The sequence below is a fragment of the Harpia harpyja genome, chromosome 4 (genome assembly GCF_026419915.1).
Source record: "Harpia harpyja isolate bHarHar1 chromosome 4, bHarHar1 primary haplotype, whole genome shotgun sequence".
Taxonomy (NCBI): Eukaryota; Metazoa; Chordata; class Aves; order Accipitriformes; family Accipitridae; genus Harpia; species Harpia harpyja.
The window spans coordinates 26,191,090-26,212,979 of NC_068943.1; the positions used below are offsets into that span (position 1 = coordinate 26,191,090).

The 21,890-nt window shown below is 56.3% G+C and overlaps 1 protein-coding gene across 1 annotated transcript; it reads left to right on the top strand.

Moving 5' to 3' along the window:
* Positions 1–4,446: 4,446 nt before the first annotated feature.
* Positions 4,447–9,530, top strand: LOC128141073 (uncharacterized). Its single transcript, XM_052785631.1, has 10 exons — positions 4,447–5,154; positions 5,538–5,609; positions 5,692–5,763; positions 6,238–6,309; positions 6,484–6,561; positions 6,653–6,751; positions 7,613–7,720; positions 8,119–8,181; positions 8,611–8,785; positions 9,284–9,530. The coding sequence occupies exons 1-10, from the start codon at positions 5,058–5,060 to the stop codon at positions 9,528–9,530; spliced, it is 1,083 nt and encodes a 360-aa protein (XP_052641591.1). The 5' UTR covers positions 4,447–5,057.
* Positions 9,531–21,890: the final 12,360 nt, after the last annotated feature.

The window sequence follows — 21,890 nt, forward strand, 5'->3', positions numbered from 1 at the left end:
CCCTGGAGGTATTCAAAAAGCGAGTGGGCAGGGTACTCCAGGGCATGGTTTAGGGGGCATGGTTAATGGTTGGACTCGATGATCTTGAAGGTCTTTTCCAACTGAAATGATTCTATGATTTCTGTTGAGAGAACAGCAGGGCTGGAGTCGTTTCCCCCCGCCATTTGTCACAGACTCGTTGACAGCATGCAGGTGACCTAACTTTAGACACCTGAGCTACTGACCCCTGCTCCAGCCCCCTCATCATCTTTGTGGCCCTGCTCTGGACCCACTCCAGCAGGGCCCATGTCTTCCTTATGCTCTTTACCACTGTGCACCCCCGGGGATTAAAAGCAGGGGAGAACCTCAGCTAAAGTCAATCTAATAGAGAAGACCCAGCCTGTCTCTGTGCAAATGACCAAAGCAGAGAGGGGAAACTGGGGAGCACCCTCAGTCGCCACTGAGCATGAGAGGTGAAGGAAGATATGGTTAGGCAAAGGGCTCTCTCCGAGTCCGTTCAACGGGCTGCCAACTCCCGTTTTGCAGCAACTGGTCGGGTTTCCCTCACGATCGTTCTCCGGGGTCTGTGTGAGGAGATGGAGCGACACTGTACGACATGGGAGCCAGCGGATGTTAGGGGTGTGAGCTCGGGGAGGTGCCCAAATCCATCAGGGCTGAACCAGGACTGCCAATCTGCAGGCACCTGGGGTCAGGGCTCGATCCTTGGGGCCTCTGCCCCCGCTGCTCAGGCTCCTGGTCCGGAGCTGATGGCGGCGATTGCTACTTTGCAACATTCCTCATTGACACGGGAGCCCAACTATCGATGACAGATAAGGACACTTAACAAAGGACAGCCTCCACTTAGCAAGCAAATAGATGCTCTTGTAGGTGGCAATGGCAAATCACTACCCACCCACTGGTCAGGGCTAAATCAATTCTATGGGATGGACGGACGGTCCGGCTTTACTTCTAGGTCCCCGTAATAGGTGAGGTATGGGTGCATGGAATGGGTCCGTCGAGGGTGGCCTCGTGGGGGAAGTGGGCGATAGGGGCACCGCAGGCTCTTCCCCACAGTTTACCTCGCATCAACACATCCCTGACAAACAGGCCATTAGCATGAGCTCCAGGTCCTGCCCCTTTATCCTACAATACGAGTCACCTTCTGATGCCACCCGGGCTGTTCTTGAACTGATAAAAGAGCTGGAAGAACGGGGAAGCGTGGTCAGGCCTCCTTCCCGCTACGGTTCTCCTGCACGGGTGGTAGAGAAACCTCCGGGCGAGTGGTGACTAGCGGTAGGTTACAGAGCCCTGAACACCACCACTGAACTGCCCACTGTGGCTGCTCCCGCTCTGGTCTGATAGTCCGTTGCCTCAACGAGCAAGCCTTGCCATGAAGGGCAACAGTAGGTGGGAAGGATACGTTTTTTAGACCCCCCGTATCTTGGGACAGATAGGGAGAGGGTTGCTTTCACCTGGCAGAGACTGCCATTTACGCTGACTGGCTTACCACAGGGTTTGAAACATAGTCCTACCACTGCTCGTGCTCCGCTGGCCACAGAGCTGGAAACATGAACGTTACCACAAGAGGTTACTGTGATGCAGTAGGCATGAGAAAAGGTGTGAAACCCAGTGTCGCTGCAGTGAGGCTCTGATCGATCCCTTCCTGCTGTGCAGTCTACAGCGTGTCCAGGCACATATCTAAAACCTCCGGTTGCCAGGTCTCACAGCTAATGATACCGAAATTCAGGGCCTGTAAATTAATACTCTCTGAGACTCATTTTGGAGTTTTAGAAAGCGGGCGTTCTTTATTGCAGCGCTGGGTGCACAGGGCATAATTCCACCTAGCGTGCACGCTACAGCTTCAGCACAAACAGGTTCTATGGAATAACTAATTACGTATTAATCAGGTTAGTATACCTATACATAAAAATTATTGTAACCGATTATCATGGTACTGCCTCCATCCGATCGCGCGCAATGGTTCTTCATTTGAGTCGAAGGGCTGCTTTTGCGACCACCGACCCATTTGAAATTCAGCTGGCCGGCCTTCAAGTCTTTGTTCGTCATCCTTGTTCTTTGACCTTGGAGCTTAACGTGGTTTCAGTCACATATGGTCAGTTTCAATATTATTCTCATCTAATGTGCAGGAACATCCAGTCAGAAGAGCAAAGAACTGCAAAACTTATGAGTGACTACCTCTACTACTTAATTACTTGGCTACACTTTTGTCTATTGTTTCAACCATAGTGTCAGTATTAGATGTCTAATAATTGTTTACCAAATCTCGCCTTTACGGTCATCCAGCAGCAAAGCAGTTTCCACGGCTGGTACAAAATAGTAAAACCATAAAAATATTTAGACATATCATACAGAATGTATGGACATATGCAATCACTAAGGCAGGATCCTTGAAATATTGGATCCTAGCATGGTTTGGGCTGGAAGGGACCTCTAAAGGTCATCTCGTCCAAGCCCCCTGCAATGAGCAGGGACATCTTCCACTCGATCAGGTTGCTCAGAGCCCTGTCCGACCTGACCTTGAATGTTTCGCAGGCTGGGGCATCTGCCACCTCTCTGGGAGATCTGTGCCAGTGTTTCACCGCCCTCATTGTAAAAAAAGTCTTCCTTCCATCTAGTCGGAATCTACCTCTTTTGGTTTAAAACCATTACCCCTTGTCCTATCGCAGCAGGCCCTACTAAGAACTCTGTCCCCATCTTTCTTACAAGCCCCCTTTCGGTATTGAAAGGCCGCAGTCAGGTCTCCCTGGAGCCTTCGCTTCTCCAGGCTGAACAACCCCAACTCCCTCAGCCGTTCCTCCTAGCTGTGGTGTTCCAGCCCTCTGATCGTTTTCGTGGCCCTCCTCCGGACCCGCTGCAGCAGGTCCGTGTCCGTCCTGTGCTGAGGACCCCAGAGCTGGACGCAGTACTGCAGGCGGGGTCTCACCAGAGCGGAGTAGAGGGGCAGAATTACTTCCCTTGACCTGCTGGCCACGCTGCTTTTGATGCAGCCCAGGATATGGTTGGCCTTCTGGGCTGCAACCGCAGACTGCCGGCTAATGTCCAGTTTTTCATCCACCAGCACCCCCAAGTCCTTCTGGCCAGGGCTGCTCTCAGTCCCTTCAACCCCCAGCCTGTATTGGTACACCGGAGCTTCTCCTGACCCAGGTGCAGGACCTTGGACTTGGCCTTGTTGAACCTTGTGAGGTTCACAGGGCCCACTTCTCGAGCTCGTCCAGGTCCCTCTGGATGGCATCCCGTCCCTCAGGCGTGTCAACCGCACCACTCAGCTTGGTGTCGCCTGCAAACTTGCTGAGGGTGCACTTGATTCCGCTGCCTGTGTCACTGAGGAAGATACTAAACAGCACTGGTCACAGTACGGACCCCTGAGGGACGCCCCTTGTTGCAGGGAACCATCTGGAGACGTGAGCCGAGTAACAACCGGACGCCGATACGGTTAAAGTTGTTCTCCCTTTATTGCCCAAATAGAATCATAGAATCATAGAATCATTTCGGTTGGAAAAGACCTTCAAGATCATCAAGTCCGACCATTAACCATGCCCCCTAAACCATGCCCTGGAGTACCCTGTCCACTCGCTTTTTGAATACCTCCAGGGATGGTGACTCAACCACTTCCCTGGGCAGCCCATTCCAATGTTTGACAACCCTCTCAGTAAAAAAATTTTTCCTAATATCTAACCTAAATCTCCCTTATATACCTTGTCAAGCTAAACATCAGCTGTCCACGCGCCATAAGCTAAAATATAATTGGTTATACTAACTCTGTCCACGCGCCTAAACGTAGGACACAATTGGTTATACTAACACTGTCCACGCGCCTAAACATAGGACACAATTGGTTATACTAACTAAAACATGCGAAACTTGTCTCAGCCTAATTGGTCAAGATAAACTGCCGAATTGAGGTTCTTCGTGCCAGGTTCCCTTTATCTTGGAATGTGCACCTGTGTTCTTCTAATTGGCATCTTTCTTTTTTTGTCGTCTTGTTTATTCTGTTCAAGGCCTTCTAAAGGCGTCTGGAATGCTTTTGCGACCGTTAGCTAAATATGTGTCCGCAACAGCCCCTGGTCACCGATCTCCATGCAGACATTGAGCCGTTGAGCACTACCCTCTGGATGTGACCGTCCAACCAATTCCTCATCCACTGAACAGTCCATCCGTCAGATCCACATGTCTCCAATTGAAGAGAAGGACGTTGTGGGGGACCGTGTCAAAGGTCTTGCAGAAGTCCAGAGGGATGACATCCGTAGCGTTTGCCTGGTCCACTGATGTAGCCACTCCATCCTAGAAGGCCACTAGGTTGGTCAGGCAGCATATACCCACCGCGTGCTCTCTCGCGGTTTCCTTTTGCCTGTCAACTAATTGAAGAGAATATTTTTTCTGTTTTATTGGTTGACTTTGCTCTTTGAGGACCCTGGCAGAAAGCATTCCCTCAAAGTCCACAGGAAGAAGAAACGGAAAAGTAAAGGCTTCGTCTCTGCCGTAAAACGGAAGTGACTCGTCAGCCCTGGGGTCCCGCCTGGGGACCAAACTGGGCTCCAGCCTGGAAGGTGCCCACAGGAGGGGATCTTGCGCTTGTCTCGAGACTGAAATCACCCACTCTTGAGCCTCGTGAGCTCTTGGTAACAGCACCCGAGGAGGTCAGAAATGCCTCGGCTGTGGTCTCCTGTTGTTCTGGGAGACTGTGAGCTCCCCGCTGCCCCTGTGACAGTGCCCGGAAAACAGGGCAGAGCTGTGGGCTCAGCCCGGGGGGGGACTGCGTCCCAGCCCTTGGACAGAGCTGCCCGATGCGACGTGCTCCCCTCCCCAGGAGGGCGGCTCCCCTGGCTGTGCTCCAGCGGCTGTCCACGAGCACCCCGTGGCGAAAGACGTCCTCACGTATTCTGGGCCCGGCCGTGAGGTCACAGCTGGACTGTGAGGTCACAGAGCCCCGCGGTGACGTGCCAGACATAAGCACCGACCGCTCAGCCCCTGGCCCTCACTGCGGCGGCGGCAGCAGCAGCAGCAGCAGCAGCAGCAGCAGCAGCAGCAGCAGCATCACGGTGTGAGTGCAGGGAGCCATGGCCCCTGCCCGCCGCCTCCTCATCCTCCTCGTCCTCCTGGTGGCCCTGCATGTCAGGGCTGTCTGGGCTGCTCCGTGGCGAGCACGGGGAGCAGGTAAGCGGGCGGCGCTGGTGCAGCCTTTCACAGGCCAGCGGGCTCTTCTCCCCGAGAAGCGCGGATGATGGTTTTTTCCCTGCAGTGCTTTAGCGAGGGCTTCCTCAGTGTGCGTGAGAGCTCTCCCGGCAAGAAAGCCCCACGGGGCCCGATGTTGGTCCAGCCGCTCCTCGAGGGGTGTTGCACGTGGCCTGGAAAGAGCGTTGGGAGAGCTGCCAGCTGCCGGCCAAGAGGTCACCAGGCCCCTCTGCAGCTTTGGCAATCTCCACCTACGTCTGGCTCCCGCGTTGTTGCCTGACCCCCTTCCAGTGCCTGCACTTCACCAAGGCACAAGTGGATCCCGACGCGCGATGGAAACGTTTCTCATCTGTGCTTGCTTCTAGACGAGGGTGGTGGCAGTGGTTATCCAGCTTCTCGGCTGGATGCTGGTTTGGAGCCCTTGGGGCATCCTGCAGGTAAGTTCTCAATGTCCCTCTCCTTGCAAGAATAAATATTGACAATGTGGCAAGAGCTTATGCCTGTGCAATTTTCCTTAAGATCCTCTCGAAGTCGGTGGCTTCCCGACTTCTTGGTCTGTTCCTGTCCGTGAGCCCGAGAGCAACCCCACAGGTAAGGCAGCGGGAGGAAGGAGCATTTACCTTTCCGTCTTCTTTCCGTGTGAAATGCAAGTTGCTCCTTCCGTGTCCGTTGCGCAGCCGTGGAGAAGAGGAGAGAGGGCACGGGTCGGGCTCAGTGACGCGCCCCGAGGCATTTTGCCTTGCGAAGCTGTCTATGCCGGCCCCTCGGAGCCTGAGCTGCTCCCGGTGCTGGCTGCCGAGCCAGCGGGCTTGTTGGGGTTGAGTTTAGAGCTGGCGTGAGCTCCAGGGAGTCCTTTCTCCTGGCAACTCCGCGCGTGGGTCGTTTTGCCCCAGCATGGTGCCACTGCAGGCACGCGGGAACTCTTTGCGCCATGCTCCTGAGTGGAAGGGAGAGATGAGTGCCGTGGGGTAATCCCATCTTTGAGCTGCGCTCACTGCCACTCCGATCTGAAGAAGTATCTTGAACTGTGTCACGGGAGCTGTTCTGTCCCACGCTTTTTTGCAGCCGTGCCGGCAGGCGAAGGCGATGCAGCTTCCCGGCTGGGCTCCAGGACTGAGGCTCCGGGAGATGGCATGGGTACGTCACGGCTTTTCCCTCCCTTTGAGAGCTGCCAGCCAGGTGGCTCTGCAGGTGTGAGGATGGAGACCTGCACGTGTGCGCCCTCTCCTTGCGTGATCCCCTTACCCCTTAGCGATTCAGTTCTGCCGATGTAGATCACGATAGATGACGGAAGCTTCTCTGGGTGTTTAGTTACAGATGGGCCTGTAGGGAGGACTTTTCCAGCTCCTCGGCTGGATGCTGTTCTACAGCCCGGCCGGCATCGCAGGGGTGAGTAGTCTGTCTCTGCCGACCTCACGGGCTAAGCGCTGGTTTTCTGTAATTTATCCGCATGAAATTGAACCACGTATTTTCTGCTAAGGTCCTCCCAGAGCCAAGTACCCAGCTGACGGAGGAAAAAAGTCCCTGCAGCCATCTGAATTCCGAAGGCAAATGCTGGAGGAACTGGAGAGAGGACACGGTGGGTATATTTCACTCTGCCTTAGCCGTGAGACTCGGCGACCAGAGGTTTTAGGTACCCGTCTGGACACGCTGTAGCCTGCACAGCGGGAAGGGGTCGATCAGAGCCTCGCAGCAGCGATGCTGGGTTTCACGCCTTGCAGGTGCTGGTGAGGCACAGAGATGGTGCAGAGCCTCTGCTGCCAGTTGTGGTTCAAGCCGCGTGCCAGGGGCAGCCGCTGCCCCGCTTTTACCATTACGGGTCAGAGCTGGCTTGTGCAGCCGTCCGCTGCTAGGCAGATTTGAGAGCCTGGCGTGCGCTGAACTTGTGTTCAGCTCACACGCAGCACTGCTTTCCGCTGGGCCGGTTCCAGGCGGGAGCGAGGTCCCCAGCAACGCTGGCTGCCCTTTCCTGTTGCTGGAAGTCAGGTGGAGATGCTGGTTCGGCAGGCTTTCTGGGTTGTGCTCGACTTCCCATGTGCGGACCGATAGCTGGGATGGGACGAATGTGACCGTTGCCGGTGCTTACAGGGAAGGGCATGAGGGCCTTGCGGAGGAGCCCTTCTCAGAAGGGCTGTTTCCCCGTCTGGCCTGGCTGCAGCTTCTTCCCGTCCTCTTTGAAGGAAGGCATGGAGCATCACCTTACAGTTTGCCAGGAATGCGCTGCGTGCAATGCAAGCCAGAAGGTTGCGTGCAACGTCCCGGTCTCCCAGCAGCTCAGGCGTGGCTGTTGTCTGGAGTGGTGACTAGGCGCAGCCCCAAAAGCCCAGGCGCTGTTTCTAAACCCCGCCAATGTCCTTGAGAAGGATTGCCTCCTGAAGATGCCATCTCCCTCGTGGGGAACGGTTCTGTCTGACCCAACTGTCCCGCTTGCTTTCTCAAGGGACGGACCGAGAGGCTGTGCAGAAGGAGCTGTTTTCGGGAGGAAGCAGTGGCTCACTGCCAGTCTCCGCTGAAGAACTGGAGGCGAGGCAGGCCCCTGGCACACCAGGTAATTGCTGTCCCGTGGCCGGCTGGTGTCACCCACCAGGATGGCTGCGTGTCAGCAGGCTCTTCCCCCAGCGTTCGCTCTTGCACGTCACGCCAGCAGCCAAAGCTGAAAGCGTTTTGGGTTCGAGGCATCTGGGCCACGTCCTGCAGATGATGGGAGATGTGCCTCTTAATGGAATGTGCCTCCCGCCATAGCTGCATCCCAGAGGTTGCCCGGAGTCTCTAGCGGCCCAAGGCACAAAAGCAGCACAGAGCGGGATCCCTCCCGTGAGCTGAGGTCCAGAGCGATGCCCTGACTCGCAGACTGGGCAGGGGCTTAGGGGGAGCCTCCCCATCCTCCTGCATCCTCTGTGCCCGAGCCATGCTGAGGCTTCAGCTGCCGTCTCTGCTTTTTGGCAGTGCTGTCAAAGCCCGGAGAAGACCACCGCGGCAGCGTATATGAATTTCTTCGAGCGGACTCAGGTACTGAGCAGTCTTGCTGGGGTCCCTAAGTGGGAGAGACGTCCTAAAATCTGGGAGCGGCTGCAAGCGGTGCGCATGCTGGAGAAAAGGCCGAAGGGGAGAGCAAGGTCCAGGTGTCTCCTGAGAGGGCCTGCCTCTGTCCCCTCGGGGTGTGGGAGCTGGCCCCGGGGGAGGGAGAGCTGGGGGGGCACTGCCTGCTGCAGGGATGGTTTTTGCCCGTGTCCCTCAAAGGAGCAGCTGCGCTCCCCGCCGCGCTCCTCTTCTGGCCTTCTGAGTTTTGTTCGGTGGGACAACCTGTCCCAAAGGGCGGGAGCGTGGCCCCAGGCACCGGCACTGTGGGGAAAGAGGGACCTTCCTGGCCCCATCAAACGTGCTGCAAGCTTGCCAGTGGCGCACAGGACGATCTAACGTTCCCAATTGCTCCTCCAGATGTGGTCGGCAAGAGAACCACGAGCGGTTACGAGCCCCAGAGCTCCGCCAGCGTCCTCTGTCCCCAAGATGTGCGGAGGCGCTGTATGATAGGCACGGCAGTACTCATGGTTGCCCTGCCGCTTGGAATAGTTTTCTGCTGCGTCATGATCCGGCGGCGGAGGAAGAGGAAACAGTGAGTTCTTGATTTCCCTCCCCCACTGCTTCCTTCGACGGCTGCTCGTAGCCACGAAGCATTTCTGGTCAGGCTGCTGTGGAGTGGCGAGTTAGTGGTTGGCCAAAAGACTCTGCTGAGGCCTCTTAATTCCCGGGCCCTCTTCTCGGGAGCCCGCTGTGGCTGGAGCCAGTGTCAGCTCAAAGTGACTCTGCCTGGACAAGGGCAGCCCTGCGGAGGGAGAGCCATAGGCAAAGCAAGGTCAGGACGAGAAAGAGCGGGGGATGAGGTTGCCCGAGAAAGCGAGACGCGCACAAGCGCCCGCTCCTGACCAGCAAACCTGCCCGCAGGAACGCCCCCGCTCGCTAGTGCCGTGAGGTGCGGGTGTCCGCCTTGGCCGAGGTGTGCCAGCGGCTCTGCCCGTGGTGGTGAGCCTTGCCAGCTCTGGGCCGTGCTGTGGAGCTGAGTCCCTCTGTCCCGTCTGCAGCTGAGGGCCTCAGCGGCCTCCTCTCTCCACAGGCGTGCCTCTGCCGCTTCAGGCTACCGCTCGCGCTCGGACAGCCGGACCAGCCGCCCCGGCACCGCCGAGAGATGGGACCAACGACAGCGGCCGACGGTCCTGCCTGGAAAACCGGCGCGCCCGCCCTCCCCGCGGCCCCCGCGGCCCCCCAGCCCGTCCCTGGCGGCTCTGCTGCAGCGGGACGAGGCCAGCACCCTGCAGGACCGACCAACACGGCCATCCCAGCCCCGCAACACGTTTCTCTGACCCTCCAGCAGGGGCTGAAGGCGGCCCCGCCGGGGTAGGGCTTGGGGGTGCGCTGAGAGAAGCCCTGCCGACAGCCGTGGGTTCAGCCCTTTGTTTCAAAATAAAGAAGGACAGAGCTGTCAGGCAAGCGTCCGGGCCGTTTGTTTCAAAATAAAGAGGGACAGAGCTGTCAGGCAAGTGGCCGGGTGGTACCAACAGCAAGCCCCGCGAGGCACCAGCACTGGCTGAGCTCTGCGCCCGGGCGCAGCCGTGGATGCCCACGGTGTCGGCAGGCAGGAGCCGGGCACGCGGCTCCCCCGACCGGCGCCGGGGCCCCGGGGGTCTGGGGGAGCCCATGGCCATGGCCAGCAACAGACAGCGACACCAGCCTCACCGACGTACGGTGCGGGAGGCAGTGGCGGGAGTCCGACCTGGCCGGTCGCACGGACTGGCGCGGGAGCGTCCGTTGGGTGAGGGAACATTTATTGCAGCGGGATCGTCTGGCCGTGGGCCTCCTCGCATGGGATACCCAGGACAAGAGGGAAGCCATCAAGAACATCTCCAGGGACAGAAGCCTGCCGAGCCAATGCACTGCAGGCACAACAAAGGTCCTCGCCGATTGACTTGACGGGCCCTAACTGATGGGCCATCACCAGCTGGGGGTGCTGCAAAGTATCTCCACATCTGGGTGCTGAGCCTCCTGTTAAGGCACCCCCTGAGGGAGGCTTTTACTGCCTTGGCGGTACCAAAGTGGTGGCCACCCCACTGCTTGCACAGCGTGTTGAAAGGCTGGCTGGAGCATTTGTAAGAGTTCAGCTGTGTGCTAAGGCTGCGGCCACTCCTCACAGGACACTGAAGCAGAACACACGTTTAGAACCAAGGCCGTTCGTGAGTACAGAGAGGGCAGTTCTGGGGGGGTGCAACAGTAAGCACATGGCTTTTGAGTCTAAAGGGTGGCTGGGTCTGTTGTTAGCGCTGAGGCCTTGGCTTAGATCACGGTTACTATTGCCAAGAAGGTGTAAAAGTACCGAGGGGGAGAGGGGATTGCCGCTTCTCCCCGAGAAGCGCGGATGATGGTTTTTTCCCTGCAGTGCTTTAGCGAGGGCTTCCTCGGCACGCGTGAGAGCTCTCCCGGTAGGAAAGCCCCGCGGGGCCCGATGTTGGTCCAGCCGCTCCTCAAGGGGTGTTGCAGGTGGCCTGGAAGGAGCATTGGGAGAGCTGCCAGCTGCCGGCCAAGAGGTCACCAGGCCCCTCTGCTGCTCACACAATCGGAGCGCCCGGGGGAACGATCACCTGCTTGCCTTGCTCTGATGTGCCATCCTGGGCTTCAGCCACAGGCAAGGGACCTGAGGCTAGAGCGACTCTGGGGCGGATCCAGTCTTCCCGAGACCCGGGAGCGCCGGGGAAGGGCGGCGGGACCCGGCCGGAGCCGGCGGCTGACGAGGGAGAGGCTGACGCGGCGTGGGCGTTGCCAGGGGCAACCGCGCGAGATTTGAACGCGGCGTAACGGTCAGCAGCGTTCAGTCAGCGGCGAGGCCAGCAGAGGCGACGGTAAGTCGGCGGCTAAGCGCTAGATTGAGGCGGACAGGGAGGTTCCCGAGGCCCGGGAGCGCCGGGGAAGGGCGGAGGGACCCGGCCGGAGCCGGCGGCTGACTCGGCGTGGGCGTTGCCAGGGGCAACCGCGCGAGATTTGAACGCCCCTGAGGAGCGCCGGCGACCAGGAGCGCCGGCGACCAGGGCGTGGCGCGGCAGTTTGCGTGGCAGTTCGCGCAGGCAGGGCGCAACCCCCACCCTCTTCCCAGCTCGAGCAGGCTGCTCAAGTGGTGGGTGTCGGCCCAGAGGGAGACCCAGGTATGGTTGCCACTCGGGGGAAAGCCGTTGTTAGGAAAAATAGGGCAATGCAGACAGAGGTCCCACGTAAACATGCAGCTGTCCAGGTCTCTGGCTGCAGGGAGTGCCTGAGTCTATCAGAAATGATGGAGGTCAGCGGGGACACCTCTTGTGTGAGGTGTGACCAGGTGAGTGATTTGCTCAGCCTGGTGGTAGAGCTGAAGGAGGAAGTGGAAAGGTTGAGGAGTATCAGGGAGTGTGAGAGGGAGATAGATTGGTGGGCCCGCACCCTACACACCACACACTCACACCACAGCCTACCATCCCTGAGGCAGGGGCAGCAGATGGAGGCTCCGCAAGAATCGGAGGTTCCCCCGCCCTCCTGCCACCAGGCAGGAGGGGACCTAAGAGATGGAGGGGAATGGATACAGGTCCCTGCTCGGGGAGGCAGGCGAATCCGCTCCCGGTCTCCCTCACCTTCCCAGTTGCCCCTACTCAACAGGCATGGGGCTCTGGAACTTGAGGACCAGGCCAGTGAAGGTCAGGGTGTAGATGAAGCCCTATCTAGGGAGGTGCCTAAGCCCAGTCGGGCAACCCCACGCATTCTCACATCCTCTGAAAAAAGCAAAAGGAGGGTAATTGTTGTAGGCGACTCCCTCTTAAGGGGGACAGAGGGCCCGATATGCAGACCTGACCCATCCCACAGGGAAGTCTGCTGCCTCCCTGGGGCCCGGGTAAAAGACATTACCAGGAAACTCCCTGGTCTGGTTCGGACCTCTGATTATTACCCATTGCTGGTTGTGCAGGTTGGCAGTGATGAGATTGCAGAGAGGAATCCAAAGGCAATCAAAAGGGATTTCAGGGCACTGGGACGATTAGTAGAAAGATCGGGAGCACAGGTAGTGTTTTCCTCAATCCCTTCAGTGGCAGGGAAATACACTGAAAGGAACAGGAAAACACACCTGGTTAATACGCGGCTCAGAGGCTGGCGCCATAGGTGGAATTTTGGGTTTTTTGATCATGGGGAGGCTTACACAGCACCGGGCTTGCTAGCGACAGATGGTGTCCAGCTGTCTCAAAGGGGTAAGAGAATCTTTGCTCATGAGATGGCAGGGCTCATAGAAAGGGCTTTAAACTAGGTTCGAAGCGGGTAAGGGATAAAACTAGGTGCACCAGAGATGAGCCTGGGGGCAGCGTGCCGATGTTAGGGGTGGATTCGATGACCCAGCTCAAATGCATCTATGCCAACGCGTGCAGCATGGGCAATAAACAGCAGGAGCTGGAAGCCATTGTGCAGCAGGATAGATATGACTTAGTCGCCATCACAGAAACATGGTGGGATGACTCCCATGACTGGAGTGCTGCAATGGATGGCTACAAGCTATTCAGAAGGGATAGGCAAGGTAGAAGAGGTGGTGGGGTGGCTCTTTATGTTAGGGAATGTTTTGACTGTTCAGAGCTACACGATTCTGATGACAAGGTGGAGTGCTTACGGGTGAGGATGAGAGGGAAAGCCAATAAGACAGCTATTGTGCTGGGAGTCTGCTATAGACCGCCTGACCAGGTTGAAGAGACGGATGAATCGTTCTACAAGCGGCTGGCAGTAGTCTCAGAATCGTGTGCCCTTGTCCTTGTGGGGGACTTTAACTTTCCAGACATCTGCTGGAAATACAACACAGCAGTGAGTAAACAATCTAGGAGGTTCCTGGAGTGTGTGGAAGATAACTTCTTGACACAGCTGGTGGGTGAGCCAACCAGGGGAGGAGCCTTGCTAGACCTGTTGTTTACGAACAGGGAAGGACTGGTGGGAGGTGTGATGGTCGGAGGTCGTCTTGGGCTTAGTGACCATGAAACGATAGAATTTTCAATTCTTGTTGAGGCAAAGAAGGTGGTCAGCAAACCACCACTGTGGACTTCCGGAGGGCTAACTTTGGCCTCTTCAAGGCACTGGTTGAGAGAGTCCCTTGGGAGATGGTCCTGAAGGGCAAAGGGGTCCAGGAGGGATGGACATTCTTTAAACAGGAAATCTTAATGGCTCAGGACCAGGCTATTCCCATGTGCCGCAAGTCGAACCGCCGAGGAAAACGACCGGCCTGGCTGAATGGGGAGCTTTTGCTAGGACTTAAGAAAGAAAGGAGAGTTTATCATCTCTGGAGGAAAGGGCGGGCAACTTGGGAGGAGTACAGGGATCTTGTTAGATCATACAGAGAGAAAGTTAGAAAGGCGAAAGCTCAGCTAGAACTAAATCTGGCCACTACCCTAAGGGACAACAAAAAATGTTTTTACAAATATGTTAACAGTAAAAAGAATCCCAAGGAGAATATCTTTCCTTTAATGGATACAGAAGGGAACGTAGCAACCAGAGATGAGGAAAAGGCCGAGGTACTTAATGCCTTCTTTGCCTCAGTCTTTAATAGTGAGTCCAGTCATCCTCAGGGTACTCCACCCCATGAGCTGGAAGGTAAGGATGAAGAGCATAACATACCCCCCTTAATCCAGGAGGAATTAGTTAGGGACCTGCTACGCCATCTGGACACTCACAAATCTATGGGACCTGATGGGATCCATCCAAGAGTACTGAGGGAACTGGCAGAGGTCCTTGCCAAGCCACTCTCTATCATCTATCAGCATTCCTGGTCAACAGGGGAGGTCCCAGAGGACTGGAGGCTTGCCAATGTGACTCCCATTTATAAGAAGGGTCGGAGGGAGGATCTGGGGAACTACAGGCCTGTCAGCCTGACCTCGGTACCGGGGAAGATTATGGAACGGTTTGTTTTGAAAGCACTCGCATGGCAAGTCCAGGATAAGAGGGGGATCAGGCCCAGTCAGCATGGGTTTACAAAAGACAGGTCCTGCTTGACCAACCTGATCTCCTTCTATGACCACGTGACCCGCCTAGTGGATGAGGGAAAGGCTGTCGATGTCATTTTCCTAGACTTCAGCAAGGCCTCTGACGCTGTCTCTCATGGCATACTCCTTGAGAAGCTGGCGTCTCGTGGCCTGGATAAGTGCACTATTCACTGGGTGAAAAACTGGCTGGATGGCCGAGCCCAGAGGGTAGTGGTGAATGGGGTGAAATCCAGCTGGCGGCGGGTCACAAGTGGTGTTCCCCAGGGCTCGGTGTTGGGCCCTGTTCTGTTTAATATCTTTATTGATGATTTGGATGAGGGGATTGAGTGCACCCTCAGCAAGTTTGCAGACGACACCAAGTTGGGAGGCAGGGTCGATCTGCTTGAGGGTAGGGAGGCTCTACAAAGAGATCTGGACAGGCTGGATCGATGGGCTGAGGCCAATCGTATGAAGTTCAACAAGGCCAAGTGCTGGGTCCTGCACTTTGGTCACGGCAACCCCACGCAGCGCTACAGGCTTGGGGAAGAGTGGCTGGAAAGCTGCCTGGCAGAGAAAGACCTGGGGGTGCTGGTTGACAGCCGGCTGAATATGAGCCAGCAGTGTGCCCAGGTGGCCAAGAAGGCCAATCGCATCCTAGCCTGTATCAGGAACAGTGTGGCCAGCAGGAACAGGGAGGTGGTTGTTCCCCTGTACTCGGCGCTGGTGAGGCCGCACCTCGAGTACTGTGTTCAGTTTTGGGCCCCTCACTACAGGAAAGACACTGAGCTGCTAGAGCGTGTCCAGAGGAGAGCAACCAAGTTGGTGAGGGGCCTTGAGCACAAGTCTTATGAGGAGCGTCTGAGGGACCTGGGGTTGTTCAGTCTAGAAAAGAGGAGGCTGAGGGGAGACCTTATCGCTCTCTACAACTACCTGAAAGGGGGCTGTAGTGAGGTGGGTGTTGGTCTCTTCTGTCAGGTGTCTGGAGATAGGACAAGAGGAAATGGCCTCAAGTTGAGGCAAGGGAGATTTAGGTTAGCTATTAGGAAAAATTATTTTACTCAGAGGGTTGTCAAACATTGGAATGGGCTGCCCAGGGGAGTGGTTGAGTCACCATCCCTGGAGGTATTCAAAAAGCGAGTGGGCAGGGTACTCCAGGGCATGGTTTAGGGGGCATGGTTAATGGTTGGACTCGATGATCTTGAAGGTCTTTTCCAACTGAAATGATTCTATGATTCCTGTTGAGAGAACAGCAGGGCTGGAGTCGTTTCCCCCCGCCATTTGTCACAGACTCGTTGACAGCGTGCAGGTGACCTAACTTTAGACACCTGAGCTACTGACCCCCGCTCCAGCCCCCTCATCATCTTTGTGGCCCTGCTCTGGACCCACTCCAGCAGGGCCCATGTCTTCCTTATGCTCTTTACCACTGTGCACCCCCGGGGATTAAAAGCAGGGGAGAACCTCAGCTAAAGTCAATCTAATAGAGAAGACCCAGCCTGTCTCTGTGCAAATGACCAAAGCAGAGAGGGGAAACTGGGGAGCACCCTCAGTCGCCACTGAGCATGAGAGGTGAAGGAAGATGTGGTTAGGCAAAGGGCTCTCTCCGAGTCCGTTCAACGGGCTGCCAACTCCCGTTTTGCAGCAACTGGTCGGGTTTCCCTCACGATCGTTCTCCGGGGTCTGTGTGAGGAGATGGAGCGACACCGTACGACATGGGAGCCAGCGGATGTTAGGGGTGTGAGCTCAGGGAGGTGCCCAAATCCATCAGGGCTGAACCAGGACTGCCAATCTGCAGGCACCTGGGGTCAGGGCTCGATCCTTGGGGCCTCTGCCCCCGCTGCTCAGGCTCCTGGTCCGGAGCTGATGGCGGCGATTGCTACTTTGCAACATTCCTCATTGACACGGGAGCCCAACTATCGATGACAGATAAGGACACTTAACAAAGGACAGCCTCCACTTAGCAAGCAAATAGATGCTCTTGTAGGTGGCAATGGCAAATCACTACCCACCCACTGGTCAGGGCTAAATCAATTCTATGGGATGGACGGACGGTCCGGCTTTACTTCTAGGTCCCCGTAATAGGTGAGGTATGGGTGCATGGAATGGGTCCGTCGAGGGTGGCCTCGTGGGGGAAGTGGGCGATAGGGGCACCGCAGGCTCTTCCCCACAGTTTACCTCGCATCAACGCATCCCTGACAAACAGGCCATTAGCATGAGCTCCAGGTCCTGCCCCTTTATCCTACAATACGAGTCACCTTCTGATGCCACCCGGGCTGTTCTTGAACTGATAAAAGAGCTGGAAGAACGGGGAAGCGTGGTCAGGCCTCCTTCCCGCTACGGTTCTCCTGCACGGGTGGTAGAGAAACCTCCGGGCGAGTGGTGACTAGCGGTAGGTTACAGAGCCCTGAACACCACCACTGAACTGCCCACTGTGGCTGCTCCCGCTCTGGTCTGATAGTCCGTTGCCTCAACGAGCAAGCCTTGCCATGAAGGGCAACAGTAGGTGGGAAGGATACGTTTTTTAGACCCCCCGTATCTTGGGACAGATAGGGAGAGGGTTGCTTTCACCTGGCAGAGACTGCCATTTACGCTGACTGGCTTACCACAGGGTTTGAAACATAGTCCTACCACTGCTCGTGCTCCGCTGGCCACAGAGCTGGAAACATGAACGTTACCACAAGAGGTTACTGTGATGCAGTAGGCATGAGAAAAGGTGTGAAACCCAGTGTCGCTGCAGTGAGGCTCTGATCGATCCCTTCCTGCTGTGCAGTCTACAGCGTGTCCAGGCACATATCTAAAACCTCCGGTTGCCAGGTCTCACAGCTAATGATACCGAAATTCAGGGCCTGTAAATTAATACTCTCTGAGACTCATTTTGGAGTTTTAGAAAGCGGGCGTTCTTTATTGCAGCGCTGGGTGCACAGGGCATAATTCCACCTAGCGTGCACGCTACAGCTTCAGCACAAACAGGTTCTATGGAATAACTAATTACGTATTAATCAGGTTAGTATACCTATACATAAAAATTATTGTAACCGATTATCATGGTACTGCCTCCATCCGATCGCGCGCAATGGTTCTTCATTTGAGTCGAAGGGCTGCTTTTGCGACCACCGACCCATTTGAAATTCAGCTGGCCGGCCTTCAAGTCTTTGTTCGTCATCCTTGTTCTTTGACCTTGGAGCTTAACGTGGTTTCAGTCACATATGGTCAGTTTCAATATTATTCTCATCTAATGTGCAGGAACATCCAGTCAGAAGAGCAAAGAACTGCAAAACTTATGAGTGACTACCTCTACTACTTAATTACTTGGCTACACTTTTGTCTATTGTTTCAACCATAGTGTCAGTATTAGATGTCTAATAATTGTTTACCAAATCTCGCCTTTACGGTCATCCAGCAGCAAAGCAGTTTCCACGGCTGGTACAAAATAGTAAAACCATAAAAATATTTAGACATATCATACAGAATGTATGGACATATGCAATCACTAAGGCAGGATCCTTGAAATATTGGATCCTAGCATGGTTTGGGCTGGAAGGGACCTCTAAAGGTCATCTCGTCCAAGCCCCCTGCAATGAGCAGGGACATCTTCCACTCGATCAGGTTGCTCAGAGCCCTGTCCGACCTGACCTTGAATGTTTCGCAGGCTGGGGCATCTGCCACCTCTCTGGGAGATCTGTGCCAGTGTTTCACCGCCCTCATTGTAAAAAAAGTCTTCCTTCCATCTAGTCGGAATCTACCTCTTTTGGTTTAAAACCATTACCCCTTGTCCTATCGCAGCAGGCCCTACTAAGAACTCTGTCCCCATCTTTCTTACAAGCCCCCTTTCGGTATTGAAAGGCCGCAGTCAGGTCTCCCTGGAGCCTTCGCTTCTCCAGGCTGAACAACCCCAACTCCCTCAGCCGTTCCTCCTAGCTGTGGTGTTCCAGCCCTCTGATCGTTTTCGTGGCCCTCCTCCGGACCCGCTGCAGCAGGTCCGTGTCCGTCCTGTGCTGAGGACCCCAGAGCTGGACGCAGTACTGCAGGCGGGGTCTCACCAGAGCGGAGTAGAGGGGCAGAATTACTTCCCTTGACCTGCTGGCCACGCTGCTTTTGATGCAGCCCAGGATATGGTTGGCCTTCTGGGCTGCAACCGCAGACTGCCGGCTAATGTCCAGTTTTTCATCCACCAGCACCCCCAAGTCCTTCTGGCCAGGGCTGCTCTCAGTCCCTTCAACCCCCAGCCTGTATTGGTACACCGGAGCTTCTCCTGACCCAGGTGCAGGACCTTGGACTTGGCCTTGTTGAACCTTGTGAGGTTCACAGGGCCCACTTCTCGAGCTCGTCCAGGTCCCTCTGGATGGCATCCCGTCCCTCAGGCGTGTCAACCGCACCACTCAGCTTGGTGTCGCCTGCAAACTTGCTGAGGGTGCACTTGATTCCGCTGCCTGTGTCACTGAGGAAGATACTAAACAGCACTGGTCACAGTACGGACCCCTGAGGGACGCCCCTTGTTGCAGGGAACCATCTGGAGACGTGAGCCGAGTAACAACCGGACGCCGATACGGTTAAAGTTGTTCTCCCTTTATTGCCCAAATAGAATCATAGAATCATAGAATCATTTCGGCTGGAAAAGACCTTCAAGATCATCAAGTCCGACCATTAACCATGCCCCCTAAACCATGCCCTGGAGTACCCTGTCCACTCGCTTTTTGAATACCTCCAGGGATGGTGACTCAACCACTTCCCTGGGCAGCCCATTCCAATGTTTGACAACCCTCTCAGTAAAAAAATTTTTCCTAATATCTAACCTAAATCTCCCTTATATACCTTGTCAAGCTAAACATCAGCTGTCCACGCGCCATAAGCTAAAATATAATTGGTTATACTAACTCTGTCCACGCGCCTAAACGTAGGACACAATTGGTTATACTAACGCTGTCCACGCGCCTAAACATAGGACACAATTGGTTATACTAACTAAAACATGCGAAACTTGTCTCAGCCTAATTGGTCAAGATAAACTGCCGAATTGAGGTTCTTCGTGCCAGGTTCCCTTTATCTTGGAATGTGCACCTGTGTTCTTCTAATTGGCATCTTTCTTTTTTTGTCGTCTTGTTTATTCTGTTCAAGGCCTTCTAAAGGCGTCTGGAATGCTTTTGCGACCGTTAGCTAAATATGTGTCCGCAACAGCCCCTGGTCACCGATCTCCATGCAGACATTGAGCCGTTGAGCACTACCCTCTGGATGTGACCGTCCAACCAATTCCTCATCCACTGAACAGTCCATCCGTCAGATCCACATGTCTCCAATTGAAGAGAAGGACGTTGTGGGGGACCGTGTCAAAGGTCTTGCAGAAGTCCAGAGGGATGACATCCGTAGCGTTTGCCTGGTCCACTGATGTAGCCACTCCATCCTAGAAGGCCACTAGGTTGGTCAGGCAGCATATACCCACCGCGTGCTCTCTCGCGGTTTCCTTTTGCCTGTCAACTAATTGAAGAGAATATTTTTTCTGTTTTATTGGTTGACTTTGCTCTTTGAGGACCCTGGCAGAAAGCATTCCCTCAAAGTCCACAGGAAGAAGAAACGGAAAAGTAAAGGCTTCGTCTCTGCCGTAAAACGGAAGTGACTCGTCAGCCCTGGGGTCCCGCCTGGGGACCAAACTGGGCTCCAGCCTGGAAGGTGCCCACAGGAGGGGATCTTGCGCTTGTCTCGAGACTGAAATCACCCACTCTTGAGCCTCGTGAGCTCTTGGTAACAGCACCCGAGGAGGTCAGAAATGCCTCGGCTGTGGTCTCCTGTTGTTCTGGGAGACTGTGAGCTCCCCGCTGCCCCTGTGACAGTGCCCGGAAAACAGGGCAGAGCTGTGGGCTCAGCCCGGGGGGGGACTGCGTCCCAGCCCTTGGACAGAGCTGCCCGATGCGACGTGCTCCCCTCCCCAGGAGGGCGGCTCCCCTGGCTGTGCTCCAGCGGCTGTCCACGAGCACCCCGTGGCGAAAGACGTCCTCACGTATTCTGGGCCCGGCCGTGAGGTCACAGCTGGACTGTGAGGTCACAGAGCCCCGCGGTGACGTGCCAGACATAAGCACCGACCGCTCAGCCCCTGGCCCTCACTGCGGCGGCGGCAGCAGCAGCAGCAGCAGCAGCAGCAGCATCACGGTGTGAGTGCAGGGAGCCATGGCCCCTGCCCGCCGCCTCCTCATCCTCCTCGTCCTCCTGGTGGCCCTGCATGTCAGGGCTGTCTGGGCTGCTCCGTGGCGAGCACGGGGAGCAGGTAAGCGGGCGGCGCTGGTGCAGCCTTTCACAGGCCAGCGGGCTCTTCTCCCCGAGAAGCGCGGATGATGGTTTTTTCCCTGCAGTGCTTTAGCGAGGGCTTCCTCGGCACGCGTGAGAGCTCTCCCGGTAGGAAAGCCCCGCGGGGCCCGATGTTGGTCCAGCCGCTCCTCGAGGGGTGTTGCAGGTGGCCTGGAAGGAGCATTGGGAGAGCTGCCAGCTGCCGGCCAAGAGGTCACCAGGCCCCTCTGCTGCTCACACAATCGGAGCGCCCGGGGGAACGATCACCTGCTTGCCTTGCTCTGATGTGCCATCCTGGGCTTCAGCCACAGGCAAGGGACCTGAGGCTAGAGCGACTCTGGGGCGGATCCAGTCTTCCCGAGACCCGGGAGCGCCGGGGAAGGGCGGCGGGACCCGGCCGGAGCCGGCGGCTGACGAGGGAGAGGCTGACGCGGCGTGGGCGTTGCCAGGGGCAACCGCGCGAGATTTGAACGCGGCGTAACGGTCAGCAGCGTTCAGTCAGCGGCGAGGCCAGCAGAGGCGACGGTAAGTCGGCGGCTAAGCGCTAGATTGAGGCGGACAGGGAGGTTCCCGAGGCCCGGGAGCGCCGGGGAAGGGCGGAGGGACCCGGCCGGAGCCGGCGGCTGACTCGGCGTGGGCGTTGCCAGGGGCAACCGCGCGAGATTTGAACGCCCCTGAGGAGCGCCGGCGACCAGGAGCGCCGGCGACCAGGGCGTGGCGCGGCAGTTTGCGTGGCAGTTCGCGCAGGCAGGGCGCAACCCCCACCCTCTTCCCAGCTCGAGCAGGCTGCTCAAGTGGTGGGTGTCGGCCCAGAGGGAGACCCAGGTATGGTTGCCACTCGGGGGAAAGCCGTTGTTAGGAAAAATAGGGCAATGCAGACAGAGGTCCCACGTAAACATGCAGCTGTCCAGGTCTCTGGCTGCAGGGAGTGCCTGAGTCTATCAGAAATGATGGAGGTCAGCGGGGACACCTCTTGTGTGAGGTGTGACCAGGTGAGTGATTTGCTCAGCCTGGTGGTAGAGCTGAAGGAGGAAGTGGAAAGGTTGAGGAGTATCAGGGAGTGTGAGAGGGAGATAGATTGGTGGGCCCGCACCCTACACACCACACACTCACACCACAGCCTACCATCCCTGAGGCAGGGGCAGCAGATGGAGGCTCCGCAAGAATCGGAGGTTCCCCCGCCCTCCTGCCACCAGGCAGGAGGGGACCTAAGAGATGGAGGGGAATGGATACAGGTCCCTGCTCGGGGAGGCAGGCGAATCCGCTCCCGGTCTCCCTCACCTTCCCAGTTGCCCCTACTCAACAGGCATGGGGCTCTGGAACTTGAGGACCAGGCCAGTGAAGGTCAGGGTGTAGATGAAGCCCTATCTAGGGAGGTGCCTAAGCCCAGTCGGGCAACCCCACGCATTCTCACATCCTCTGAAAAAAGCAAAAGGAGGGTAATTGTTG

Coding starts and splice junctions, on each gene's coding strand:
- LOC128141073 (XM_052785631.1), top strand. CDS start 5,058: ATGGCCCCTGCCCGCCGCCTCCTCATCCTCCTCGTCCTCCTGGTGGCC. Junction 6,562..6,652: donor GCCCGGCCGGCATCGCAGGG/GTGAGTAGTCTG, acceptor TTTTCTGCTAAG/GTCCTCCCAGAGCCAAGTAC. Junction 8,182..8,610: donor ATTTCTTCGAGCGGACTCAG/GTACTGAGCAGT, acceptor TTGCTCCTCCAG/ATGTGGTCGGCAAGAGAACC.